Below are 13398 nucleotides of genomic sequence, written 5' to 3' on the forward strand. Positions count from 1 at the left end.
AGTCAGAAAAGCCTGGATTTCAGTCTTGAAATGACTTAATTTTCATGGTTGTTAAGTCATTTTTATTGCATATAATTCTAGTAAGGCTAAGTGTGACGCTAGAAAACACATAGGATGTATTTTCTCTTACTTTGTGTTTGTGAGTATTAGTTTACAAGGAATTCACATGCTTTTAAAAAGTCACCCAGGGGCTGGAGAGACGGCTCAGTAGTTAAGAGGACTGGCTGTTCTTGCAGAGGACTAGGGTTCAATTCCTAGCACCAACATGGTAACTCACAACCCTCTGTAACTTCAGTTCTAGGACATCTAAAGCCTTCTTCTGCCCTCTGCACCACCCACGTGCACAAAGGGCACATACGTGTAAGAAAGCACTCATACATATTAAACAGGTGAATATCTTTTAAAAGGGTTTCATCATCTTAACCACCCTCCCAAAATGAAATCATAATAAAGTTTGTGCCGTCTTGGGGACCAAAAAGAGAAAGAAATGTATAGCTCAGACATGCACTTGGGTGTGACAAGTGCTGGTGGCTTCAAACCACATCAGCTGTCATGTTTTCTAAGTGACGTTTGGTGATGGTGAGCCCAAAGTCATTCTGATGACCTGATTAGCCTGTGACTTAGCGACATCAGAAGCAGGCACAGAGAGTGAGCCCAGGCCCTACAGTATCCACTGGTAACCGACATAGTGTATGCCCGTGCCCTTAGAAGTTGAATGAGTAGCATGTTTTAGGAGCTGTGGAAGAGCAGTAGCCAAGCTGGTGTGGTGGGCCTACCTGTAATCCCAGTACTTGGGAGGCCAGACCAAGAAGGTCTCAAGGTTGAGAACAGAGTGGGCTGTACAGTGAGACACTCTCAAAAAGGGGGTGCAGAAGAAAGAGTACCCATTATTCCTCAAATCTGCACATAGAGTTCATTAAGGCTGGGCACTTTACTGGGCAGTTGGGCCACACACAGATGTATGAGCTCAGCCTCAAAGGACCCTGGCTGTAACAGTGGGAAATAGGTGTGTGACAGGAAAGGGAACTAAGGAGCCGCAGGCACTCTGAGAGATGCCATAGGGAGGAGTCATGGATGGAGAAGAATGTGCCGAGGTTATGACTTGGTCAGGAAAGTGTTCGCTTGCGTCTTTTGACTGTAGTATTTCATTAATAATGACTTTACTAACTCAAGAGTAACTCATGGGTGTGCATTACATAACCTCTTTTGTAGTATCATTTGTTCATTCTCTCTCTCTCCTTTTTTTTGCTAAGCATCCCTATGAAAGAGTACACAAAATGCCATGCTTCATTAGTAGTTGACGGCCCCTGATGGGCTATGAAGCCTTGCATGGAGTGAGCACTACAGCTTGGTGCACGTTGCAGGGCTTAACTTACTGTACCTGGTGGGACACCTGGAGCATTCTGGAAGCACAAGACAGAATTTCCCAGTATTATTTATTGCTCCCTGTCTAGAAAGAATTTTGGCTCTTTTGATGAAGTTCCCTGGAGCGTTTTTGTTTTGTTTTGTTTCTTGTCTGAGGATCAGTTAGACCAGTGGTTCTCAGCCTTCCTAATGCTGCGCCCCTTTAATACAGTTCCTCATGTTTGCTACTTCACAACTGTGATCTTGCTAATGTTATGAATCGTAATGTAAATATCTGTGTTTTCCGAAGGTCTTAGGAGACCTCTGTGAAAGGGTCATTCCACTCCCAAAGGAGTTGTGACCCACAAGTTGAGAACAGCTGGGTTAGAGGGTTAGAGTCACAGCTTTTGGCCTGCAGCCCCAGAGCCATGTAGAATACAGAACTCTTACCAAAGCCAAGGACTGATCAGTTATCAGGCTCTGTTCTTTCTCCTTCTCCTGAGAGTTACCCGGGTTGTCGCCTGGTAGAGAAGAACACTTGAGACTAAGAGATGGCATCTACTCCTGGAAATTAGCTGATTTGTTTATTACTATCTAAGAAATGAAAATTAGCTCAAAATGAAATACCAAATATATATGTGCTTTGAAAAGTTTAGTTCCCCAAATACTGCTGCTATGGCTGTTAGTTTCTGTGTTTAATAATAAAAAGAACCCTTATACCATGAAAGAGGCAAAGACACTTTACAAACTATAAACTCTTTCTGCTTCTGCTGACTCTTTCTGCTTCTGCTGTCGCACTTTAGTGATTTGGTGACGGCTGTGGTACTTAAAATAGAATTGCTGACAGCTGACATGGGTCGGAGTCCATCCCTTCAACTGACCCGTTACAGCTATATGTCAGGGGACTTGGTTTAGCTGACTCATCCTGGCTGGATGAGTTTGGGATGCTGCCACTTGCTGTGGAGAGCATTCCTGATGGTTCTGCACTATTGTTGTTCTGTTTCACGTAAAATGAAAGGATTGTAGGATGGGGGTGGGGTGGGGGGTAGCCTTTTCTTGAAGAGTAGGGACTTTGAAGGGTATGGTGGGGAAAGCCCAGGAAATACAAAAGGGGGTTAGAGTTGACAGTGTCTCAACTCTGAGCTTTGTAGGAGAGAGCTAATAGCCAGATGACTGGGGAGGAAGTATCAGCTCTGGTACTTGAGCTGACCGTGGAACTGCAGTGCTGACTTTTGAGTTCCTTTGGGAAAAACAGATGGAACAAGACACCTTGCAGTAGAATATTTGTGTGGTGGGCATTTATAACGTACAGTGGTAACCAGGAGGATGAAGTATAAAGCAAGGTGTTCCAAATGAGTGCCCAGAATTAGTGATCTACACTAATTTGAATCTAAATAGAGAATTCTACAATTGTAGGAAGGCTAAATGATGTTTTAAAACACACTTGAGTGCATGCACACACACTCGAACACATACACACACAAAACAAAAAACTTGAAGCCCTTTTCTGTTTGTTCTCCCTCCCTCCCTCCTTCCCTCCCTCCCTCCCTCCCTCCCTCCCTCCCTTCCTTCCTTCCTTCCTTCCTTCCTTCCTTCCTTCCTTCCTTCCTTCCTTCCTTTTTTCAAGACAGGATCTCGCCATGCAGCCCTGGCTGGCCTAGAACTCTATGTAGACCACGAGGCTCAAACTTGGAGTTTTGCCTGCCTCTTCTTCCCAAATGCTGGGATTAAAGGCCTGTGCCAGTGTGCAAGACCATTGTGTTTTCTTTTATTCTGTGATTAAAGATAGAACAAAAATGTACATTTACATTTTAATTTGAAAGTTTTTGTTAATTTTCATTGAACTCTTTAGCTAGTGATTTTTATATGCCTTAAGTCTAAACAAGTGATCCATGTTGCACATTTAATGTTTTTTCTTAGTAGTTGGCTTGCACTTAATTCTATTAATCACCTTTCGTTTTCAGTAAATAAAATTTTAGTTTTTAATTTAGATCCAGTATTTTGCTCTTTATTAATAGTAAATATAACTGAACTGATTTGGTGACATATATTTAAGGTTAGTTTGATAACTTTTAATTCTTTGGACAGCTGTTTAATATTTAAATATATTAACTATTTGCTACTATTAAACTTACTCTTAACTACTTAAAGTTAATCTCTGTAGAGTAACCTTTTCAAGACAATAACAGTTCATCACTCAGTAGAGTACTTCGGTGTAGGACAGTGGTGCCCAAATTTGAACATTATGTTTATGTTATATTTAAAAGTTGCATAGAAATAACTTGGGATATGCTATGTTTAGCAGATTTCTTGCCTGTAGACTTCCTTAGAGTTTTCAATTAAGTCCATCAATGAATGTCCTGAAACTCCAAGAAGATAATCTACAGCTTTCCCCAAATAGCAGTCGTCTGACACAGCAACCCCAAGGACATGCACTCTGTAGAAGACACGTTGGGGACCTCAGAAGGGGGATTCACACGTTTACCAATAACTGTGGGTTTTATTAGTGTCGCATTCCTTCGAGGTTACTCTGTGGCATAAAATAAATGTTTATAACAGCAAGCTTTGTGTAAGGCAGATTACTGATTCAAACGTTAAGAATTTAGAAGACACATAGTTCAGCCAAACATCAATTTCATGGTCCTCAGGAAAGCCTTCATAGGAATGCATAATTCAAAAAAGAAACTGAAAGAAAATAAGTTTTGTATTTTTCTTTTGTAAGTGCTTCTTGAGCACTGCTACCATCAGGGAGGCACGAGTTGTGTAGAAGTAGCTTGTATCTCAGAGAGAGCAGCCATTGTGAGAGGGAAAGCCTCAACTCACAGTGCACTGATGCTGGCCTGTCAACTTTTCTTTAGTTCTGTAGGGTGCCAGCTTTGAGCAGCTGTTTCCTGGCAGCAGCTGGGAAGTGCGGGTTTGGTGAATAGGGTTGATCAGTGCTGTGTTGTAAGCCTTCTTCCTGTGTTTTTACCTAAGCTGTAAAGCCAAGAATAGAGCAAAGGCATGGAGCTGTGTGTGAGGTGATGAGGTAGCGGGCAGAGCAAGTGGAGGTGGAAGGAAGACCATTGTTGACAATAGCTGTCATCGAGATGGTTCTGAGGCTTCTGCAGTATTCTTTGACCAGCTGAACCTTACAGCTATTACAGAAGGTGCAATGTGTTTCCTGTAATGTTTATGAGACGAAACCAGCTAGATCTCTATGGAAACGTCATGGGACTTATTTTCATTTTGATGGATCCATGATTTAAATTTGTGGTATATAGTTATATAACTCCCCCTTTTTATTTTATGAAGATATTGTTTTAAAGTTCCATACTACCGGTTTCTCAATACCTTGTCCTTGAGGATTATAAGGAATCCCAGTAATATGGGTAATATTAAATAGTTGACAAAACCAGCTGGATTCAGAAGTGCACAATGATAGTCTTAGCTAGATGGGAAGTTGAGGCTGGGGGATGTTTGAGCCCAGGAGTTTTTGAGACCACCCTGAGCAATACGTTGAGGCTGCAACTGAAGCACCAAGAGGGTTGGGGGATAGTGACCATGACCAAAGTCAGCCAACAGTGTGCGAGTCCAGAGCTGCCATAACAGCTTTGTTAGAAGTCAGGCTGGCAGAGGGGTTCCATGCCAGAGGCACATCCCTCTTCTTAAACCTTCATCCCTCCAATATCAGGAAATTATTGTGTTTATAATTAAAAATTAGTGATGCTCCCTCATGAAAGCAGGAAACCACCTTTGTGGGAATGACAGGGCAGCAGTCATGTAGCCCAGCTAAGCACATCTTATAGAAATAACTGCGTTTTCTCGTACAGCAAGGAGGACCACATCCTGTAGCACTAACAGAATGGCTAACAGGCTTACATCATCAGGGTCTAAAGAAGAATTGAAAGTTTGGTGGTTTTTTGCTTTCTAGTAAGAGAAACAGTAAAATAATAAAAAAAAAAAACTTAAAAAGCCTAGGCTGGGGTAAAGTAACTTAGCCATTTGAAGGACTGTGGGTTGTTTCTAAGGAGCAGTACCAGTTTTAGAAAAGCTGCGGGCAGGCAGACAGAATCTGAGTCTGGCAAGGCAGGAGCACCAGGCATGCTGAGCTAAGCCACTGAGACCAGAAATGGATTCTGTGGGTGTTAAAATATGAAAAAATACCTGTTTTGTATCCTGTCTTAACCTGAGAGGGACAGGGAAAGGCATTAATTCCTTAAGGGCAAACACCACCAGGTGGCTTCTCCCAGTTGGTCCCCAGTGGCCACCCACTTGCCAACTCCCCCTCTGGGGACAGTGTCACCCTTAACCTTTTAGCATAGAAAGAGTAGCATTGATTTTGCTTTGTTTGTTTTAAACTGTTCTTTGTAATCCTGTCATGATTAGAAGGAATTTGTTTTAAGGGTAAGCTGCTAATATACTTCATTTCTTAGTGAATGATAAAATAATACAAACTATGGGCAGAAAATTAAAAACCCAAATAAAAAGAAATACTTTGGGCAAGCAGTGAAGTGGTTAGTAGGTAAAGATGCTTGCCACCTGACAATGCAGAATACAAGCCTCGTGGCCTGAGGTCTATCTTCAGAACCCACAGAAAGCTGGAAGGAGAGAAAAATTGTCCAAAAATTGTCCTCTGACTTCTACACTCATCTGACATGCATGCACATACACACCACACACACACACACACACACACACACACATACACACACACCTGGAATGCATGCATGCCTATGCATGTATACATATACAACACACACACATTCACTCTTGATTAAGAAAATTTTTCAGAAATTTAGAAAAGAAAATAAGTTGTAATGATTTCTTTTTATATTCTTTAAACTTTTATGGGTTGGTGAGATGGCACAGCAGTTAAAGGTGCTTCCCACAACAGCTACTGCCTTAGAACTGACATACTAAAAAGCGAGAATGCCAACTTCTGCAACAAACAACAGCTCTCTTCCCCATCTCTTTCTCTGTCTCCATCTCTCTCCTCTCCTCTCACTCTGTGTGTATATGTGTCCATCTTTGTCTCTTGCATGTGAGTTCATACACAGACAACATTTGCCTTTATTTAACCAACCTTGTGTAGAAAAATCAGTATAATAATTAAATTAGATACTGTTCTCTAAGTGTCAGGGTTTGCCATCTCTGTAATTGTTTGCTAACTTGAGTGTTAATCTGTGTTAAGTCATATTGTTTAAAAGGTAAATATTTTAACTTGGGATGGTAATTAGAATTGAAAATCCAGGAATATAGATAATTCTCAGAAAATAGTCCTAATGTTTCTGTTCCTTTTAGCTGGATTCATTACAAAAAGCTAAATGGTTATCAACACTCTGTGATGTGTTCAGATGACCTGGATTCAAAGCTCAGAATCTGCTGAAGACCACCCTTAATAACACGGGTGGTTTGTGCGGGGTTCATGGTATGTGTCTGGAGCATTGAGTGGCTTCCCCAAGACTAACGACACTTCATGCAGACCGTATTAAGTAATTAACTTGATTTTGTTTGGAACTTGGATGTTGTAGAAATGCACAGTGGGTGTCTTGAGTCATCTTATTCTCATTTGGAGTTGATGGAAATGAAGTAAGGACCAAGTAAACGCCTTTTTTTCAGGTGCAAATCCGACCGTGGAACCTAAGTGACAGTGACTTTGTAATGGATGGCTCTCAGCCTTTGGACCCCAGAAAAACTATCTTTGTTGGGGGAGTTCCACGACCCCTTCGAGCTGGTGAGTGGAAATAGAAACAGCACAGCAAAAGCACTGAGTCCCCAATGCCTTAGCTCTGGCTCTCCAGTCAGCCACCCTCAGCCTCCAAAGGGAAGCCTGCCATGGCAGTTCACTGAGCGACGGCCTTATGGTTAAGAATTTCCCCCAAATGCTGTGTATTCTTATGGTGTGGGAGTCAATTTCATTAAACCATTCTGTGGAAAGGGTGAGGTCTATTTAGTTCTTTCCTTTATACCCACATGTTTAAAATAATAATATCTGGCAGTGTGTACGCTCATGCCACTTAGTGTTGTTTCAGACGACAGGCACCCTGTCAGAATTCTGCCCATGTGTCTGGGTGCCTAGGCAATCAGAAGCCAGGCTATGGCTGGGGACTGTGCCTGGGAATCAAACTCTGCTTCTAAGCCTCCCCAGCAAGGTGGGATCTGATTAGTTCTTATGAGTTCCAGAAATGAATCGTAATTCTTTAATTATGATTTTGGAGAAGCTCTTGTTTTGTGGTGGGTTTTTGGTGCAGTACTGGGGATTGAACCCATGACTTGACACAACTAGACAAGTGTTCATATCCTCAGCCCACCTCAGTCTGCATTTATTCTGACAGTCTCACAGAGTTGCCAGGCTGGCCTGGACTCACTGTGTAGACCAGGCAGGCCTTGGAATCTTCCTTCCCCAAACTTTCAAGTGGCTGAGATTGCAGGCCCAACCTCTGCTGCTGCTGTTTTGTTTCCAAGGATAAAACAGTTGTGCTGCTGAGGGCAAGCTGAGTCCTAATGAACTAGAGACTTGAGGGGGTATTCAACTGATGCTTCACTGTTTAAACCTGGAGACAAGTCATGAGCAGTGACACATGCCTGTCAGCCACGTACTCTGGAGTCTGACACAAGATGCTTTTTAAACCTGACTCTTGCCTGAGCTACCACTTACTGAGTGAATACAAAGCCAGCCTGAGCTACACAGAAAACGCTGAAGAATTCTCAACATTATTTGAATTCTAACTCCAGTCTACACATTAAAAACAAACAAAACTTTATAACTCTATAAAGGTATCTTCCTAAATTTGATGGCTCACACTTGTAACTCTAGCGCTGAGAGATTGAAGCAGGGAGATTTTGAGTTTTGGGCTAAACCGAATGGGATATAATCATAATTCTATTCTGAGGAACTTTTAAAATATTTTGATTATGGTAATTTTACATTATTTCTAAAAGTCAGAGATTTTTGGGTCTGCATTTTCTTCTAATGAAAAACTATACCAAAAGAAAGCAAGCAAAGCAGTGAGAGCCCTCTTCCTTAGCCAGCACCACTTGGTAAAATCTAGGAAGGGCCACCTCACTGGGAACAAGGAGGCTGAAACATGACGCAGCCTTTTGGTCTGAGTTAGATGGGTGTTTGCACAAAGAGGTGACGTGAACAGGTGGGTGCCAAGAAGCACTTAAAACCCTTGTGACTGTCGCTGTGCGAGGCTGGAGAAGGACAGGAAACCTCAATGATATCTTTCACTGCACATGGATTTTACAGTTGGACAGCAACTGCTGTACACTGCAGTGACTACAATGCAGTGGACGTTGTTTTAAGGTTTGACCCCTGCACTCTTTCCACATGAGAATCTTTAAAAGTCCTGAAACTGGACATGGAGACACACACCTGGAACCCTAAGCAGAAGACGGTGGGCCTCCTGAATTCCAGGCCAACTTGCCTCAGTGAAGCTGTCTAAAAACAATGTCCCACAATCATAAAAAGTACAACTGGCTTTTAACTAGTCAGGCCTTGTCTTTAAGTCACTAGAAGTGCAGCTTATAAGCTACATTATACCCACTGTTCAATATCAGCAGGATGCTGCAAGCTCTAGGATCAGGCAAGAATGATGCTAGGTTATGGAGCTGGGCATGGCGACACATCTCTGCAATCCCTGTGTTTGGAAGAAGGCAGGAGGAGCAAGAGCTCAGTATTATCCTTAGCTGCATAGTGAGTTCAAACAAGCCTTCTCAGAGTGCAGGGCCGGGGAAGTATTTTTAAAAAGAATCATATCCAGGTATCTAATCAGAAATAAGATTTGTGTTCTTTGCCTAGAGAATATACCTAAAATTAGGATTGGATTTCTTTTCTTTTTCCTTGGATTTCTTTTCTTTTTTAAGTTAGCTATTTTTGTCTTAAAATTAGTTTGTTTTGGTGGCTATATAACAGAGATCTAGTCACTCGGTCTTCTGGAAGTGTCCCTCAGCATACTTGACAGTACTTCTAGAGGGCAGCTGGTAGCTAGGTGGATAGGAAGCCCACTATTTAATAGATAAGCCAGGGTGTGCCATACTGAACTGAGTGAGTATCTCACTGTTGTGTTAAACAGGAAATTTTAATAAAGGAAACCAAAGTTTTCAGAGCAGAGTCATATATATTCTTTAAGATTTTGAAATTTGGTCTTGAAATATTGGACTTTTTAAAGGTTTTTTGTTTGTTGTTTGTTTATTTGTTTATTGTGCCTGCCAGAGTTTTGAGCAGCTCATGCTCACGGGCGCCTGTGGGGGCCGAGGGCGGAGCTGGAGGCACAGGTGCTTCAGTCATGTGACATGGGTGCTGGGAAAGCAGACCCGGGTCCTCTGCACAAGCAGTCAGTGCTCCTAACCCCGAGCCACTCTCCAGATGATAAGTGCTTTCTTTACAAAGTATCCTAAAGTCCTTCCTTGGGCCTCACTCAGTAGGTCAGGCTTTGGCTGTTGGGATAAATTTCACTTTATCCTTGGCCAAAACCTGTCCTTTAACACATCAGAGTGATTGGAATGCCACCACCTACACTATTCCTTTAGCTCCTTTGAGGTTCTTGTTTGCTTTACTTTTGACATTGTAAGATAGGAACTGTGATCACTAATGGGTTTCCTAAATTTAGCCTGTATCCATCCTAATAGAAAGCCCTCTAAGAAGCAAGTCCTGTCCTGAATGGGCTTAGGGTATCCATCTAATTAAATATTCCTACTCTTTGACAAAATCTTTTTTCATCTTTTTAAAATTTTTTTTTTTATTTTTTTTTTTTTGAGACAGGTTCTTACTCTGGTGACTGTCTCATAATCCTCCTGCCAGGTATGAACCGTCATACCCAGGTCAGGTTGGTAGGGGAAGTCACAGGCCTATCGAAACTAACCTGAGCATGGAGAAACCCAATGAAGAGCATACCTGGATGAGATTTCTCATCCGTCAGTTGTAGGTAGAGGTCAGTGCACATCGCTCTCATCTCTTGCCCCCTTTCTATTACTCCTATGAGTAATAGCAGCAAGCTAAGAGTGGCTGCTCCAAATCCGGTGTTTCTTAGGTCTGGATGTCTTTCACCTTGAGAGGGAAGAAAGCTGTAGGTAGATCCATCCTGCCCCCATGTGGCTAAAGCTTGCATATTCTTTAGAGAGTCTACAAAAGAACTAAGCAGTTTGCTTTTCTGCTGGCTACAGAGACAACCATATGCTGACCTTTGGCCATGTGATAGGAGCAACATCTTTTCCTGAATGCCCATACAGGAAAAGCCCTACGGCATTAGGACATCTCCAATACACACTCGCCTGCACACCTCTTCACTCAGACAGTAAGTCAGTGTCAGGCTGAGGGTTGTGAAGGGACCAAGTGGAGGAGACTGAACCATCTCGCTCCCCAGTGCTCTCGACTTCATTTGCATGTGCGCTTCTTTCATTCCATCTTCTTGATGTAGGTGTCTGATTTGGGGACGACTAAAGTAACTACGCTTTGGAATCTCTTCTTTCAAACCATGCTCTTCACTTGACTTCTTCCAGCATTGATCAGACTTGGCCTTGCAGAGCAGCAGCGTCTGGAGAGGCTGCTGCCTTGAGCTCCAAGAGCCTCTTATGGTGTCTCTATTATGGCATCTCTATTATAGCTTCTTCGTTCTTTGTTAACTATTGCTCTGATCATTCTCCCCTTTCCTTTCTTTTTCACCCTGCTAATAGTCCATGGCAGATCTTGAAGTTTTCTTCTCCTTACCCCCAATGCTGTATGATGGCTTCTAGGTCCAGATAAATGCTGGAGAGAGTATACATCTCAATGTGTCTCAAGATCATTTGTTTCAGACATTTTGCACAAATGTTCTGGTAGTTCACCTGAACTCGGGATCGCATTCTGACTTGTCACCATATCCCTTTCTGTTCTGTGAGGTGGTAGATGACCAAAATTGCTGGATATCAAATTTCTCAGCAGTAGACGTTTTCTGTCCAGTCCCAAGTTCAGTCTGAAGTGACCAAATAAACTCCAGGTTTGAAGTGCTTGTAAAGCTAAGGACTTTGTAATGCTGGTATGTGTTCTATCTCTTCTTCCCAAACAAACCTTTGCCCACAGATCCTGCCAAACATTGTCATATCCACTACAGACTGAGCCAGCATAAAGCCAAAGTTAGGCTAGGATGAATTGATGTTTATAGAGCAGAGAGGAAGCCAACTTAATTCAAAGCAAAGATTTACAAGCAGGGAAGAAACAAAATTAAGCAGTCAGGTGCCACTGTGTTCTCAGCTGTGTGCTTGGAGCCGGCTCGTTCACCATTCACATTTATGATGACCTTGAGAGGCTGTAAGCAGTAGACTTGGCATTTTAGAAAGTAGGAGCCATTATTCAAGTAGAGTGTCAAGTCTTTCTGGTTTCTGTGCTTCAGCTCCAGGCTTTCTGTGCTGATGAAAACTGTTTTATCCAGTGAAGATCTGGGAGGGTGTCTAGTTAAAGGAACAATTTGGCACCAGTTGGATTTAATGAAATTAAAGTTCCCTTTCTGACTGAGTGCTTCAATGCCATCCATTTAAAAATGTTTTGGGGCTCATCTGACAGAGTACAGGTCTGAACATGCCTCCTCTTGACCCCTCGTGAACTAGCATAAAGATTATGGGAAGCCCAGAATGTGCATGCTCCTTCCTTCCAGAAGCCAGGATTGCCTTGTCGTCCTGAGGGGCTTCATGTCTTGTTCCTGCCCATTTTATGTGTTATTTCCAAAGAGAAAAGGTGGACTTCTGGGTTCACGGGATCCTCCTTCTTCTGCCGCCCTACTTGGTTCTCGGTGTCCCAGTCTCAGACACTGCCCTTCAGGCCGGCTTTGAACAGCAACTAAACAAGAGGAACAGAACCCCAAGGTAGATAGGAGTGGGGAGAACCAGCAAGACTTCCTTTCTGGTGAACGAAAGGTTGGGGTTTTTTTTTTGTTTTGTTTTGTTTTGTTTTTGTTTTTTTAATCTCTAAAGAATCAGGAGCCGGTCCAGGGAACCATAACGGGTTCAGATTCAACTTCAGAAGTATAGTCACCACAAAATAGAGTTCATGAGAATACTGTATGCTTCCCACAGCTACATCATTCTTGCTTCCCTCTCTGGTGTGTGACACAGTGAAGCTCAGTGGGAGCCATCACGGGAACAGGGCTCACAGTACTCTTGCTGCTACTATGGAAGCTGACCACGAAGTGATACGAGCATATGGTCTAAAATGCAGTATGCCCTTGCACACATCTGTGAATCCTCCCAGCTTCTCACTTTTGTGGTGACCAGGCAGACTCTGAGAACACTCGGAGTGGTCAGAAGCGGTTTGAGGCACTTCCTTGTAGACTCTTCCCTGTTGCCTACATAACCGCCATGTAGACACCACACTCCTTCGTCTGTATGCCTGGTTCTTGAGCCCACATCTTCCTTGGGTTAATCTTTCTTACTGTCTGTCTTCCAGGGAATTATCGTATCCACTGTACTGAAGGAGGTTTGGCTGGGGTTCACTCTCAGGCTTACTCAATAGGACATACCCTTGGTTGAAGACTCAGTTTTCACGGCAAGGTTATGGTTCGTCTGTGCGGACACAGATGAAGGAATCCATGAAGATTTAGTTGTCTGTCTAAACAATGACTGATTGTCTCAATTTCCTCTCTCCCTTCTAGAAAGTCAAAACGGCAGCCTGTCTTTTCACCCTTGCTTTCCTCTCATCAGAAGAAAGGGGCATTTTCAGGACTCTCCTGTATTCACAAACGATACTCGCTGTAGAGAAACTTATAAGCCTATGCTCTAAAGTAATTGTATGTTGCAACACTTCTGGTAAACTTACATCCTCTATTTTAAAAAGGAAAAGAAAAACTTGGGGCTGGAGGGAGAGTTCAGCGAGCACTTAAGAGCACTTGCTGTTTGATCATGAGGACAGAGTTCAAGTCCCAGCACCCACACTGGGTGGCTCACAGGTGCCTAGCAGGTCCAGATCCAAGGGTTTCAACACCTTCGTCTAGTCTCTGCAGACACTTGAACACATACAAATAAAAATAAATACTAAAAATGGGAAACTAGCAGAATGGAGATTTGTAGAACTTAAGAGAAGTGTATTATTCTGCTTCT

General features: G+C 42.7%; 1 protein-coding gene across 11 annotated transcripts in view; it reads left to right on the forward strand.

Annotated features, from left to right (window-relative positions):
• The window catches only part of Cpeb3 (cytoplasmic polyadenylation element binding protein 3), a 184791-nt gene that overhangs the window by 143842 nt on the left and 27551 nt on the right, over nt 1-13398 (forward strand). For all 11 annotated transcript variants that reach the window (XM_029472535.2, XM_029472532.2, XM_029472531.2 and 8 more), the window contains one exon: nt 6946-7060. In XM_029472535.2, coding sequence (XP_029328395.1) covers nt 6946-7060 — 115 coding nt within the window. The remainder of the gene's footprint in view (nt 1-6945; nt 7061-13398) is intronic.

Source organism: Mus caroli, unplaced genomic scaffold, assembly GCF_978045245.1.
Source record: "Mus caroli unplaced genomic scaffold, Mus_caroli_1 scaffold_20, whole genome shotgun sequence".
NCBI classification, from domain to species: domain Eukaryota; kingdom Metazoa; phylum Chordata; class Mammalia; order Rodentia; family Muridae; genus Mus; species Mus caroli.